Source organism: Rana temporaria, chromosome 8 (assembly GCF_905171775.1).
Source record: "Rana temporaria chromosome 8, aRanTem1.1, whole genome shotgun sequence".
In the NCBI taxonomy this organism is placed as follows: domain Eukaryota; kingdom Metazoa; phylum Chordata; class Amphibia; order Anura; family Ranidae; genus Rana; species Rana temporaria.
In genome coordinates this window covers 18519772-18536231 of record NC_053496.1, presented here as the reverse complement: position 1 = coordinate 18536231, position 16460 = coordinate 18519772, and the positions used below count along the sequence as shown (strand labels likewise).

The following is a 16460-nucleotide window of genomic DNA, read 5'->3' as shown; positions in this document are numbered from 1 at the left end:
TGCCTCAATAAGGCTATCAACCTTGGTCACCAGGTTGGCAGTGGTGGCCTGCAGGTCAACCACACAGGTGGCCACTGCAGAGCTGTTGCAGCTCACCTCCTGCACTGCCTCCCGTATTTGGCATTATCAGCCATCTGCTGGAGGTGCCCGGCTATCTCCCCCATATGCCGGGTCTGCTGGCTCTGATCAAGGGCAATTTGGTCCTTGACATTACCGGGTACACCCCTCGTCTTCCTGGTCACCTTTCTTGGGGCAGAAGAGGCGTTTGAGCGGGTGTAGGGGGAGCCCCTTGAGGTGGTTCCCCTGCGTGTGGGAGATGCAGAGGGGCTTCCCATCATGGGGGTGGAGGTGTGAGAGGGCCCAGCCATCAGAATGGACTCCTCTATTATCAGACCGATCTGGCCAAGGTCCACAGACTCCTCCACCATCACCTCAAGAGGAGAAGTGTGGACAGTCCCTCCACCGCAGCATCTTGGGGGTCTTGCTGAGGCTGCTCCTCGGAAGATGTGGTGGGACGGACACCGACACCAGATGGGCACGCTCCCTCCTGCACATCTGTGGATGACATAAAGCAGTCACATGTTGGGGGACCCACACACTTGTCACATGTTCCCTTCCCCCACCCACACATGCTACACACCAGATAGGGAATATAAAACACACTTACCTGTCCTCAAGACCTCTTGCCGGGAATCAAACCCCTCAACACCCTCCACCTGCTCCCTGTGCAGACACCGGGCGACCCTCTCATCCTCCGGGGTCAGCTCGATATCGCAGGGTGGTCCACCCCCAGTGCCAGTCTGGTGCTTATGAATTTTTGCCAGCTTCTCCCTCACACGGAGCCGCATATCATTTATCTTTTTATTTATGTCCTTTGCAATGCGGGGGACATTACCAAGGGCATTGACCCGAGTGGCTATAATGTCCAGGATCTCCTGCTTCCTGGCACGGGTGGTATCCCTACTCTCCGGACCATGGAGGAACTCATCAAACTCCTCCATCCCAGAAATGATTATAGCCCTCTCCTGGGCAGTAAAATTCTTTTTCCGCTTGCTGACGGGAGCAGACATCATCAAGGAAAATTAGGAATCCAAAAACAAACAGCAAAATTACCTTGCTCAGGGGGGGGGGAAGCAGGATGTAATTTTGCGTCGGACGGTCGCATGTCTGGGCGTATTTATGTGCTCGACGCAAGCCAATAGGCCGGGAAGTTCGGCCGACCTAGATGCGCGCATGCGCACAAGAAAGCGCTCCGACTTAGACATCACTGCGCATGCTCCGTTGAAATTAGGCCGGGCGTAAGCCACTGCACCACGCTCAGACAATCATTTGCATAAGTTCACACCCACTTCCACTTCCACCGTCTTACGCCTCCAATTTTAGGTTCGGCCGGCGCAAATTGAAGAGCAAGTGCTTTGTGAATCATCAACTTTGCTCTCCGACTTATGCCAGCGTATCGCATATACGTTGCGATACGCCGGCCCAAATATGCGCCCATCTACCTGAATCTAGCTATATGAAGGGAATTTACTATGGTTGGAGCAGACAATCCTGAGCAGCTGTACAAACCATCCAATCAGCTTCCAGCTTTCATTTTCAAATCTTAAAGGGTAACTCCACCTTTTTACCAAAAGAATAAATAAAGAAAGAAAGAAGTAAATACAAATAATACATGTAGATATAATTGCAGAAACAATGTATCAATACTGAAGGCTGCAGGTATTCTGAGTTCTAATATTCCACGTTTTCTTTCTTCTATCACACTTTATTCCTCCACAGCCCCTCCCCTTCTTGTTTTCTCCTGAGTGTGTTCCCCTTTAAGAGGGCGGAGCTGTGTATATGTGTGTGTGGTGACGTATTGGAGGTGTCTCCTCCCCCCCCTTGCCCCTGTCCCCGGGTCAGTCCCCGCGGCTGTATAGAGGAGCAGTGTACGGTGTACGGGGAGCTCCGCCAGTCCCGGGATCCAAGCCGTACCGGAGCCGTCCTTCCCTCACCCCCCGACACAGCCCCGAGGAGGCCGCCGCCACCCCCCAGCCCCCCTCCGCTCCTCCTCCCACCGGAGACACAAACTTGCCGAGCTCGGGGATCCTTCAGCAGGCAGCGGGAACTTTCCCAGGGCTGGCCCGGCATGGCTCCGTGTGTACCGGGTACCGGAGGATCGTACTGAGGGGGATGAGGATCCGTGTGGAGAGCCGCCGAGCCTGAGCCGTGCCGGATACATCGTACACCCAGGAGCCGGCCACCCATCACCCTACACCGGGGAAGCAGCATGGCCACCCCCGGCACCGGGATCCTGCTCGTCACCGCCAACGTGGGGACCCTCTTCGATGATGTGAGTACCGGAGAGCCTCCCGGTGTGTGTGCCGGGGAGCTTCCCGGTGTGTGTGCCGGGGAGCCTCCCGGTGTGTGTGCCGGGGACCCTCCCGGTGTGTGTGCCGGAGACTCTCCCGGTGTGTGTGTTACATTGTATCCGATCTGCATTCTATCCTCTGATACATTGTATATTATCTCTATTATATCCGCTTCTTCTAATACATTGTATTCTCTCCTAATGTATCGGGTCTCTATTCTATCCTCTCCTCCTAATATTGATACATTGTATCCGATCTCTATTATATCCTCTAATACTGATACATTGTATCCGATCTCTATTATAATCCTCTAATACTGATACATTGTATCCAATCTCTATTATATCCTCTAATACTGATACATTGTATCCAATCTCTATTATATCCTCTAATACTGATACATTGTGTCATCCCTTCATACACATACAATGTCATTTCCTAATACTGATACATTGTATCCGATCTCTATTATAATCCTCTAATACTGATACATTGTATCCGATCTCTATTATAATCCTCTAATACTGATACATTGTATCTGATCTCTATTATATCCTCTAATACTGATACATTGTATCCGATCTCTATTATAATCCTCTAATACTGATACATTGTATCCGATCTCTATTATATCCTCTAATACTGATACATTGTATCCAATCTCTATTATATCCTCTAATACTGATACATTGTGTCATCCCTTCATACACATACAATGTCATTTCCTAATACTGATACATTGTATCCGATCTCTATTATAATCCTCTAATACTGATACATTGTATCCGATCTCTATTATAATCCTCTAATACTGATACATTGTATCTGATCTCTATTATATCCTCTAATACTGATACATTGTATCCGATCTCTATTATAATCCTCTAATACTGATACATTGTATCCGATCTCTATTATATCCTCTAATACTGATACATTGTATCCAATCTCTATTATATCCTCTAATACTGATACATTGTGTCATCCCTTCATACACATACAATGTCATTTCCTAATACTGATACATTGTATCCGATCTCTATTATAATCCTCTAATACTGATACATTGTATCCGATCTCTATTATAATCCTCTAATACTGATACATTGTATCCGATCTCTATTATAATCCTCTAATACTGATACATTGTATCCGATCTCTATTATAATCCTCTAATACTGATACATTGTATCCGATCTCTATTATATCCTCTAATACTGATACATTGTATCCAATCTCTATTATATCCTCTAATACTGATACATTGTGTCATCCCTTCATACACATACAATGTCATTTCCTAATACTGATACATTGTATCCGATCTCTATTATAATCCTCTAATACTGATACATTGTATCCGATCTCTATTATAATCCTCTAATACTGATACATTGTATCTGATCTCTATTATATCCTCTAATACTGATACATTGTATCCGATCTCTATTATAATCCTCTAATACTGATACATTGTATCCGATCTCTATTATAATCCTCTAATACTGATACATTGTATCCAATCTCTATTATATCCTCTAATACTGATACATTGTATCCAATCTCTATTATATCCTCTAATACTGATACATTGTGTCATCCCTTCATACACATACAATGTCATTTCCTAATACTGATACATTGTATCTGATCAGCATTCTATCATTCCCTAGTGGCCCCGTACACACGATCCGAAAGTCGGACGACGGATCGTCTGACTTTTTTTTTTCTTTTTCGCTTAATAGTCGCAAGTAGGAAATTAATAGGTTACTAAAGTCGCGAAAATTCTCGTGCGACGGAATAGTAAAAATCGGAAGTGATGTCGTCACGTGACGAATGAAAATCGCACGATCTGGTATTTTACGAGGAAAATTTTCCGTGCTTGTCCGATCGAATAATATCGGATGAATTGTCGTGATCGGCTCTCGAAAGCTCTGTACTAACGATCTGATTATCGTACGATTGCGCTGAAAGCGGTATTTCTCGTCGGATTTTTCTGATCGTGTGTACGGGCCGTAATACTGATTTATTGTTTCCGATCTCTCATCAATGACATCTTACCTCGCTGTCATCTCCTATATGCAATGACCTCTGACCCCCCCCCCCCCCCCCCCGCTGTCATCTCCTATATACAATGACATCTGACCCCCCCTCGCTGTCATCTCCTATATACAATGACATTTGACCCCCCCCCTCGCTGTCATCTCCTATATACAATGACATTTGACCCCCCCCCCCTCGCTGTCATCTCCTATATACAATGACATCTGACCCCCCCTCGCTGTCATCTCCTATATACAATGACATTTGACCCCCCCCCCTCGCTGTCATCTCCTATATACAATGACATTTGACCCCCCCCCCCTCGCTGTCATCTCCTGTATACAATGACATTTGACCCCCCCCCCTCGCTGTCATCTCCTGTATACAATGACATTTGACACCCCCCCCCCCCTCGCTGTCATCTCCTGTATACAATGACATTTGACCCCCCCCCTCGCTGTCATCTCCTGTATACAATGACATTTGACCCCCCCCCCTCGCTGTCATCTCCTGTATACAATGACATTTGACCCCCCCCCTCGCTGTCATCTCCTGTATACAATGACATTTGACCCCCCCTTCGCTGTCCTCTCCTGTATACGACATTTGACCCCTCGCTGTCATCTACTGTATACAATGACATTTGACCTCATTGGCATCGCCTATATACAATGACATCTGACCCCCCCCCCCCTCGCTGTCATCTCCTGTATACAGTGACATCTGACCCCCCCCTCCCCCTCGCTGTCTTCTTCTGTATACAATGACATTTGACCCCCCCTTCGCTGTCCTCTCCTGTATACAATGACATTTGACCCCCCCCCCCCTCGCTGTCATCTCCTGTATACAATGACATTTGACCCCCCCCCTCGCTGTCATCTCCTGTATACAATGACATTTGACCCCCCCCCTCGCTGTCATCTCCTGTATACAATGACATTTGACCCCCCCTTCGCTGTCCTCTCCTGTATACGACATTTGACCCCCCCCTCGCTGTCATCTACTGTATACAATGACATTTGACCCCCCCTTCGCTGTCCTCTCCTGTATACAATGACATTTGACACCCCCCCCCCTCGCTGTCATCTCCTGTATACAATGACATTTGACACCCCCCCCCCCTCGCTGTCATCTCCTGTATACAATGACATTTGACCCCCCCCCTCGCTGTCATCTCCTGTATACAATGACATTTGACCCCCCCCCTCGCTGTCATCTCCTGTATACAATGACATTTGACCCCCCCCCTCGCTGTCATCTCCTGTATACAATGACATTTGACCCCCCCCCTCGCTGTCATCTCCTGTATACAACATTTGACCCCCCCCTCGCTGTCATCTACTGTATACAATGACATTTGACCCCCCCTTCGCTGTCCTCTCCTGTATACGACATTTGACCCCCCCCTCGCTGTCATCTACTGTATACAATGACATTTGACCTCATTGGCATCGCCTATATACAATGACATCTGCCCCCCCCCCCTCGCTGTCATCTCCTGTATACAGTGACATCTGACCTCGCTGTCATCTCCTGTATACAGTGACATCTGACCCCCCCCTCCCCCTCGCTGTCTTCTTCTGTATACAATGACATTTGACCCCCCCCCTTGTTGTCATCTCCTGTATACAATGACATTTGACCCCCTCCCCCCTCGCTGTCATCTCCTGTATACAATGACATTTGACCCCCCCCCTCGCTGTCATCTCCTATATACAATGACATCTGACCCCCCACCTCAATGTCATCTCCTGTATACAGTGACATCTGACCCCCCCCTCGCTTTCATCTGTATACAATGACATTTGACCCCCCCCCCCTCGCTGTCATCTCCTGTATACAATGACATTTGACCCCCCCCTCGCTGTCATCTCCTGTATACAATGACATTTGACCCCCCCCCTCGCTGTCATCTCCTGTATACAATGACATTTGACCCCCCCCCTCGCTGTCATCTCCTGTATACAATGACATTTGACCCCCCCCCTCGCTGTCATCTCCTGTATACAATGACATTTGACCCCCCCGCTGTCATCTCCTGTATACAATGACATTTGACCCCCCCCCCCCTCGCTGTCATCTCCTGTATACAATGACATTTGACCCCCCCCCCCTCGCTGTCATCTCCTGTATACAATGACATTTGACCCCCCCCCCCTCGCTGTCATCTCCTGTATACAATGACATTTGACCCCCCCCCCTCGCTGTCATCTCCTGTATACAATGACATTTGACCCCCCCCCCTCGCTGTCATCTCCTGTATACAATGACATTTGACCCCCCCCCCTCGCTGTCATCTCCTGTATACAATGACATTTGCCCCCCCCCCCTCGCTGTCATCTCCTGTATACAATGACATTTGACCCCCCCCTTCGCTGTCCTCTCCTGTATACAATGACATTTGACCCCCCCCTTCGCTGTCCTCTCCTGTATACAATGACATTTGACCTCATTGGCATCGCCTATATACAATGACATCTGACCCACCCCCCCTCGCTGTCATCTCCTATATACAGTGACATCTGACCTCGCTGTCATCTCCTGTATACAGTGACATCTGACCCCCCCTCCCCCTCGCTGTCTTCTTCTGTATACAATGACATTTGACCCCCCCCTTGTTGTCATCTCCTGTATACAATGACATTTGACCCCCCCCCCTCGCTGTCATCTCCTGTATACAATGACATTTGACCCCCCCCTCGCTGTCATCTCCTATATACAATGACATCTGCCCCCCCCCCCCCCCCCCTCAATGTCATCTCCTGTATACAGTGACATCTGACCCCCCCCTCGCTTTCATCTGTATACAATGACATTTGACCCCCCCCCTCGCTGTCATCTCCTGTATACAATGACATTTGACCCCCCCCCCCCTCGCTGTCATCTCCTGTGGAATGATCTGTACTGACCGTGTTATCTCCTATAGATACAGCGCTGTCTTCTATATAGAATATCTGACCTCTCCTATAGAAACAGTGACATCTGAGCTCTGTGATCTCTTATTATGCACCACTATCTCCTATAGATACAGTGTACTCTATTTAGAATGATACTTGACCTCAATATGATCTCCTATAGAATGACACCCGATCTCTCTGTGATTGCCTATAGAATACCCGATCTCTCTGTGATTGCCTATAGAATACCCGATCTCTCTGTGATTGCCCATAGAATACCCGATCTCTCTGTGATTGCCCATAGAATACCCGATCTCTCTGTGATTGCCCATAGAATACCCGATCTCTCTGTGATTGCCCATAGAATACCCGATCTCTCTGTGATTGCCCATAGAATACCCGATCTCTCTGTGATTGCCTATAGAATGACACCCGATTTCCTCTTGTAGATACAGCACTATCTCCTATAAGGAATGACATCTGACCTCACACTGCGATCTCCTATTATAGATACAATACTATTTTCTGTAGGCACTCTGTGATCTCCTACATATCTGTTCTCGCAGTGTGTGATCTCGTATCTGTGTAGAATGGCATCTGCCCTCAGTGTGATCGCCTATAGAAGTATACCTGATGTCAGTTTGATCCCCTATAGAATGGCTTTTGACCTCACACTGTCATCTCCTATTATAGATGCAATACTATTTTCTATAGATACGCTGTGATCTCCTACATATCTGTTCTTATCCTGTGATCTCCTATGTACAATGGCATCTGAACTTAGTGTGATCTCCTATGGAATGTGTGACCTTCTATAGAATTATTCCTGATGTTAGTTTGACCTCCAGTAGAATGACAACTGACCTCCAGTGTGATCTCCTATTGAACTCCTATTGAACCTGATGTCTGATCTCCTGTGGAGTGATATAAAAATTCAGTGTGATCTCCTTTTAGACACAGTACTATATTTTCATAGATGCCATGTGATCTCTTCTAGAATGATACCAGATCGCTATGTGATCGCCCATAGAATGATACCCGATCTCTCTGTGATCACCTATAGAATGATACCTGACCACCTATATAATATCTGGTCGCTATGTGATCGCCCATAGAATGACACCCGATCTCTCTGATTGCCTAAAGAATGATACCTGACCACCCATAGAATATCTGATCGCCTATAGAATGATACCTGATCGATCTGTGATCGCCTCTAGAATGATACCTGATCGCTCTGTGATCACCTATAGAATGATACCTGATCGCTCTGTGATCACCTATAGAATGATACCTGATCGCCTCTAGAATGATACCTGATCGCTCTGTGATCACCTATAGAATGATACCTGATCGCCTCTAGAATGATACCTGATCGCTCTGTGATCACCTATAGAATGATACCTGATCGCCTCTAGAATGATACCTGATCGCTCTGTGATCGCCTATAGAATGATACCTGATCGCCTCTAGAATGATACCTGATCGCTCTGTGATCGCCTATAGAATGATACCTGATCGCCTCTAGAATGATACCTGATCGCTCTGTGATCGCCTATAGAATGATACCTGATCGCTCTGTGATCGCCTATAGAATGATACCTGATCGCCTCTAGAATGATACCTGATCGCTCTGTGATCGCTTATAGAATGATACCTGATCGCTCTGTGATAGCCTATAGAATGATACCTGATCGCTCTGTGATAGCCTATAGAATGATACCTGATCTCTCTGTGATCGCATATAGAATGACATCTGTATGTCCATCACCTGATGAACACATCACCTCGATTCTCCTTCCTGATTGATCTGATGGGTGTATTTTTCAAAGCTGGCCATACACCCTGCAATCTGATTTTAGAACAGTGGCAATGCTGGACCCCCTCCCCCCCCCTCCCCAACCGGGTGATCGGGGGTGTTCTGCAGAGTGGCCTTGGTGTTCTAAGTTCCACGGGGTATTCTGCAATATGTAGAAATGACATTAACATTTTAATATTTGAAGAAGTGAATGTAAAGAACCTCTGATATTGTTCTAGATTACACTTCTCTATGTGCAGAGCGTTCTTCCAGCCCATCCCCCTAATCTCTATGGTGCTCAGTCTTCTGAGTTCCCCAGGGTGTCTCTGAGATATGGAGATGATCCATTGGGGGGGATTTCACTTTTTTTTTTAAAGTGACCATACATGTAACCATCTGTCGGATTCTGTGAAGAATCATTTGATCAATGTGATCGAATGTTGGGGGGAGGGTTTACTAAAACTGGAGCAACTGTACACGGCATCTAATCGGCTTCCTCGGTGTGGTCAGTTGAGCTTTGAAAATCAAAGCTAGAAGCTGATTGGCTGCCGTGCACAGCTGCTCCTGTTTTTGAAGATTCCTGACACGGGTTTGAAACATTGTATACTTTTATTTTCTGCTTTTCACCCCATCAAAGAGCTTCTACTACTGTACATAGAATTGTGGCCCTGCACCCAACAATACGATCAAAGAATCGGAAAATACGATGACTGCATTGAGCACTTATTGGAAGAAAGTGTGTGTTTGTTTTCGATCGATCCTGATGTAAACAAATCAATCATGTTACATTTCTTCTGATTTATTATGGGGGAAATGTTATATTGCATGTCTATATTGATAAAATCGCTGTTATATGCTCTATGGCAGGGGTCTCAAACTGGCAGCCCTCCGGGCTGTTGCAAAACTACAAGTCCCACAAGGCATTGCAAGAATGACAGTTACAAGCATGACTCCCACAGGCAGAGGCAATGATGGGACTTGTAGTTTTACGAGGGCCACCAGTTTGAGACCCCTGCTCTATGGAATGATTGAAAATATAGTCGAACTACTGGAAGTTGAGATTTTCAATTGCTCGAGAGCTTATACATCTACTCCCCCCTTTTTTTTTTTTTTTTTTTTTTTTCTAGTGAAAATTTCGATTGGATTGGTCAGTGCCGATCCTGACCTCCCTGGGGCCCTAAGCAAAATGACATGTCACATTAAAGGGGTTGTAAAGGATTTTTTTTTTTTTTCGTAATAAGCATCCTTTACCTGCAGACATTCCTCTTTTCACTTCCTCATTGTTCGTTTTTGCTCAGAAGTTGCTCTATTTCTTCTCTGTTCTGTTCACTTCCTGCTTGTCTGATTGTTACTCACCACCGTGACGGGAGGGTTACTGCGGTGGTGAGTAATGTGCTCACCCCCCCCCCCCCCCTGGGAACTACATCTGTGTGGCAGGGCGCTCTCTACGTGTTAGAGACTTCAAGGAGGTGTGAATTACTGGGCGTGCCGCAATGCATACTGGGATATGTAGTTCTTACATGAACGAGCGCCGCAAACCAGGAAGTGAATGAGAGAACAGAAACTAGAACGCCGGAGGTGATATAGATGAAGGAAAATAATAGGTATTTACTCGTTTTTTAACAGAATCATTACACTATTCTGTCTGTCTACCTTGCAGACATTCATTTTAGGCAACATTTTTTTCCCCTTTAAAGTGAGAGGTGGGGGGTGCTGACTTCTTACCCCACTTCAACGCTGGCTGCATGGGAGAAGAGGTGAGGGGCCGAAAATGACTTCTTACCAGGCGGGGCCCTCCACAGCTTTGTGGGGCCCTAAGCGGCTTGCATAGTGAGCCTATAGGGCGGATCGCCCCTGGGATTGGTCAACCAGCTGTGGGTGTGTATGGTGGATCACTACATTGATTTGTTTATGATTTTTCTACTAGAAAAGTGACCAGATATACATTTTTATAGTAGATCGGTATGAGTATGGCCACCATAAAAAGATTGTATCAAGATTGTTCAATAAGCTGTATCCGCTGAAGGCTTTATCCACACTTGTGCGATTTGTCATGGGACTTTCGAACACCAGTCGCATGACAGCCCATTCTTTTCAGTGGCACGCGGTCAAAAAGTGGCAGCAGCTTTGACAAGGTGCCCGCACTACTTTGCTGCGACTTGGATCCGTAGAGTGAAACGTCGTGCTCCAGAGTTGCATTGGAAATTGCGCGACTTTGGAAATGCGCTAATGGTGAGTGTAGCGATCGGATTTTCTGCGGACAAAGCGTAGGACTTTTGTTCCGAAGGACGTTGGCCAGGAACTTGTATTACAAACGGCAAATAATTGTCAGCCAACAAATGTATACACAGTAAAACCTTGGGGTGCGAGCGTAATTTCGTTCCAGAAACATGCTTGTAATCCAAAGCACTTGTATATCAAAGCGAATTTCCTGATTAGAAATAATGGAAACTCAGATAATTTGTTCCACAGCCATTTATTCATAAATCCTTCAGTTTATACTCCATATAAAAAGATTATAGCAATGTGATGGTTGTGTAACCATAAAATGTCCATCCACAAATTGAAGCCTCCACAAGGGGATTAGAAGCAAAATCCAGCAGGAGCCACAGAGAAGAGAGGCGCCTCTAAGTGTAACCCCAAAGAAGGGGTTAACTAAGGGTTCAAAGTGCTTTGCAAGCACTCCAGCAGAGCTGCCCATTAATTTAATGGCAGAGGCGGGTTTAGAAACGCTTTATACACCGCCCCAAAGATGCTGCCTGCAGGACTTTTTTTCTGTCCTGCAAGCGCACCGCCCCAGTGTTGGAGCACTCAGGCTTTCACACGGGGAGGCTTGAGAGGCGCTCTACAGATTCTATTAGTGCTAAAGTGCCTCAGTGTGAAAGACGTCTTGGTTTACACTCGCCCACCCACAGATCAGGCTGTGTCTGTGTCTGCTCTACATATACTGAGACACGGACCTGACATCTGCCTGCCATGCTCTGATCAGCAGGGAATCGGTGAACAGATCTGCTGATCAAAATAGCGTCCACTCCATGCGAAAGGCGCCTAAGTTTACAAGTCAATTTGACCCATAAGGGAGACTCCTTCACCGGTGGAGTCAATAGAGTCCGTGCCACCTGGTGCGGTAAACATGGTGCCCCCCAAATCGGGCTCTCTCCTGTCTAGCTTGGGCAGGCTAGTTTCGGTGGTCATGCTGGTGTGTGTGACACCAGCGCGGTCAGATATCACTTCCTACATCATTGTGTCACCTGGGTCAGCATTCCCCCCCCCCCCCCATAGCAACACCACTGTCCTTTACCTTATTAGGCTCCATGCACACTGAAGCTGATAAACTGCAGTTTATTGGCGTTTTGGGCTTTTTTTTAAAAGCCCATAAACTGAACTCTGTGTTAGCCTATGTGCCCATGCACACCTGGGCATTTTTTAGTGTTAATGAGCTTTGGAGTTTATTGGCTTTTTTCTGAACGCCCGAAATTTGCGTTCAAAGTGCCGTTTTTCAGCGGGGAAAAAACACTAAACGGCGACGCCAGCGTTTTTTAGCATTTTTCTTTCTTTCTTTCTTTCTTTCTTCTTTCTTCTTCTTTCTTTCTTTCTTCTTCTTTCTTTCTTCTTCTTTCTTTCTTCTTCTTTCTTCTTCTTTCTTTCTTCTTCTTTCTTTCTTTCTTTCTTTCTTTCTTTCTTTCTTTCTTTCTTTCTTTCTTTCTTTCTTTCTTTCTTTCTTTCTTTCTTTCTTTCTTTCTTTCTTTCTTTCTTTCCTTCATGCCGCGTACACACGATCATTTTTCAGCATGAAGAAAACGTTGTTTTTAAAAAAAACTCATTTAAAATGATGGTGTGTGGGCTGCACATTATTTTTCAGGTTCTGAAATACGACAAAAAAAAAATTTGAACATGCTGCATTTTTTAACGTCATTTTAAACAATGTAGTTTTTCGGGTTGTAAAAAATGATGGTGTGTGGGCTAAAACGACGTAAAAACCCACGCATGCCCAGAAGCAAGTTATGAGACGGGAGCGCGTGTTCTGGTAAAACTACCTTTCATAATGGAGTAAGCTCATTCATCACGCTGTAACAGACAAAAAAGCGCAAATCGTCTTTTACTAACACGGAATCAGCTAAAGCAGCCCATTTATAGTGCCGTCGTACGTGTTGTACGTCACTGCGCTTTGCTAGATAATTTTTTTTAAAACGATGGTGTGTGGGCAACGTTGTTTTAATGATGAAGTTGGGAAAACGTTGTTTTCTTTCATGCCGAAAAATGATCGTGTGTGTATTAGAGTTCAACTATTTTTGCACTACTGAAAATGCAGCAGGAAGATGAGCTGTGCAAAGGTAGACACCACCTGGTACTTTGCAGGGAGTCCCTTGTCATTGAAATTCCCCAGAAATTGCGTGCGACAGATCGTACAATCAGATTGTATAGTGTATGACTAGCTCGGTCCTGAAGCATCCAACCAGATTTTGGAGCCCTGTAGGAAGCGGCGGTGTACTATCACTGTACGGAGCTTTAGAGCCTGGCCCATGCCGAGTAGTGCTGAGAATATTCCATCAATGTAACATAAAAGATGTACAATCTGCAGCTTCTCTATAATAAACGCAGCCGGCTCGCCCTTTGTCGTGAGTGAATCTTTGTACACTTTCAGAAGTTGTGCCTGAACTGTACACTCGAGTTATTTTTTGCCTCCCACGTTGCGGAAGAAACATTTTTGGTGGTTGAGCTGTGAAGTTTCTTTGAATTTTGAATCCTGCAGCATGCGCACATAAATAAACACCGTGACAGTTACTGGCTGCGCGTTCACCGACGGGGGGGAAAGTGCCCGGGTGAAATTGAATTGATGTGGTGTGTGGGGTTTTTTTTCTTTTTTTTTTTTAAAGGGTTAACCTCCATAGACACTTTATTTAAAAAAAAATGTTTCTTTTAATTGATTGCTCTTTCCAGATATTCCCCTTCCTCAGAAAGTGATGAGAACACATCGTCTGATGGGAAGAGATGAACGCGGGTACAGTGTGACCGATTGGACAATCGTATAGTAGGATCGTTTGTTCTCAGCCAGGTTGGAGTTTATTAACCACTTGACGACCGCCGCATGTACATATGCGTCCACAGAATGGCACGTACAGGCACATCCCCGCCTTTCCGCGGGTTCGGGGGTCCGATTGGGACCCCCCCGCTATATGCGGCAGTCGGATTCCCGCGGGGAGCGATCCGGGACGAGGCTGCGGCTATTCGTTAATAGCCGCTCCATCGCGATCGCTCCCTGGAGCTGAAGAACGGGGAGAGCAGTGTGTAAACACGGCTTCCCCGTGCTTCACTGTGGCGGCTGCATCGATAGAGTAATCCCTTTTATAGGGAGACTCGATCGATGACGTCAGTCCTACAGCCACACCCCCCTACAGTTGTAAACAAACACTAGGTGAACACTAACTCCTTCAGCGCCCCCTGTGTTTAACTCCCAAACTGCAACTGTCATTTTCACAATAAACAATGCCATTTAAATGCATTTTTTGCTGTGAAAATTACATTGGTCCCAAAAATGTGTCAAAATTGTCCGAAGTGTCCGCCATAATGTCGCAGTGACGAAAAAAAAAAAAAAAATTAAACTATCCCCTATTTTGTAAACTCTATAAATTTTTGCGCAAACCAATCGATAAACACTTATTGCAATTTTTTTTTTTACCAAAAATAGGTAGAAGAATACGTATCGGCCTAAAGTGAGGAAAAATTGTTTTTTTTATACATGTTTTTGGGGGATATTTATTACAGCCAAAAGTAAAAAATATTGAATTTTTTTCAAAATTATCGCTCTATTTTTGTTTATAGCGCAAAAAATAAAAACCGCAGAGGTGATCAAATACCACCAAAATAAAGCTCTATTTGTGGGGAAAAAGAACATCTGTTAAAGCGACGCAGTGCTGAATTGTAAAAACGCCTTTTGGGCATTTAGCAACATATTGGTCCGGGGCTTAAGTGGTTAAAAGAGATCCTGGGGAGATTTGGTGGTTGGAAATCTTGATGTCAGCCTGTGATTGGTCTCCTCCGCCAGTTTGTTTTGTTCCTTCTTCTCGGTGGGTTTTCATTTGTTCCGTCTGTCAGTTGGGCTTTGTCAAAAATTTGAACTGCTTTTAAATTCATTGTAACAACTTCTTTCTGTCACACAGGAGGGGGAAATAGTCTGCTAGTTTCTGTTGGATTATTTATACATGTCATGGTTATTAACCACTTCAGCCCCGGACCATTTTGCTGGTCAATGACCGGGCCACTTTTTGCGATTTGGCACTGCATCGCTTTAACTGACAATTGCGCGGTCGTGCGACGTGGCTCGCAAACAAAATTGGCGTCCTTTTTTTTTTTTTTCACAAATAGAGCTTTCTTTTGGTGGTATTTGATCACCTCTGCGGTTTTTAGTTTTTGCGCTATAAACAAAAATAGAACGACAATTTTGAAAAAAAATTATATTTTTTGCTGTAATAAAATATCCCCAAAAATATATAAACATTTTTTTCCTCAGTTTAGGCCGATACGTATTCTTCTACATATTTTTCGTGAAAAAAAAATCGCAATAAGCATTTGGTTGGTGCAAAAGTTATAGCGTCTACATAATAGGGGATAGATTTATGGCATTTTTATTATTTGTTTTTTTACTAGTAGTGTGTGTGTGTGTGTGTGTGTGTGTGTGTGTGTGTGTGTGTATATGTGTATATGTATATATATATATATATATATATATATATATATATATATATATATATATATATATATATATATATAATCTCTATCTATCTCACACTTATACTTTTTTTTTTTTTATTATATTGGTACTGTGACTGTGGACACTTTTGACACATTTTTGGGACCATTGGCATTTTTATAGCGATCAGTGCTATACAAATGCATTGATTACTGTAAAAATGTCACTGACAGGGAAGGGGTTAACACTAGGGGGCGGGGAAGGGGTTAATTATGTTCCCTGGGTGTGTTCTAACTGAAGGGGGGGGGGTGGGACTGACTAGGGGAAATGACAGATCGCTGTTCATACATTGTATACGATCAGTAATTTCTCCCCCTGAAAGAAGCGGGAGCTGTGCGTTTACACCACACACAGCTCCCGGTTCTAACTCTGTAAGGAGCGATTGCCGGTGCCCGGCAGTGATCGCGCCCGCCGGGCACTCGCTTCGGCACCAGGGGCGTGCAGGGGACACCCTCCCCTAGTGGCTGCAATGCAAAATCACGTTATAAAAAATTACAACATTTTTTGATATTTATTAAATCAAAAAGTCAAATATTATGTGTGTGTGTGTGTGTGTGTGTGTGTGTGTGTGTGTGTGTGTGTGTGTGTGTATATAAAAAATAAATCGCAGAGATGATCAG

The 16460-nt window shown here is 45.1% G+C and overlaps 1 protein-coding gene across 2 annotated transcripts in view; it reads left to right on the top strand.

Annotated features, from left to right (window-relative positions):
- The first annotated feature begins 1889 nt into the window (after positions 1 to 1889).
- Positions 1890 to 16460, top strand: part of INPP5A (inositol polyphosphate-5-phosphatase A) — a 599826-nt gene continuing 585255 nt past the window's right edge. The window contains exon 1 of one of the 2 annotated variants that reach the window (XM_040361359.1): positions 1890 to 2332. In XM_040361359.1, coding sequence (XP_040217293.1) covers positions 2270 to 2332 — 63 coding nt within the window. In that variant the 5' untranslated portion in view covers positions 1890 to 2269. The remainder of the gene's footprint in view (positions 2333 to 16460) is intronic. The other variant, XM_040361360.1, reaches the window with a different exon arrangement.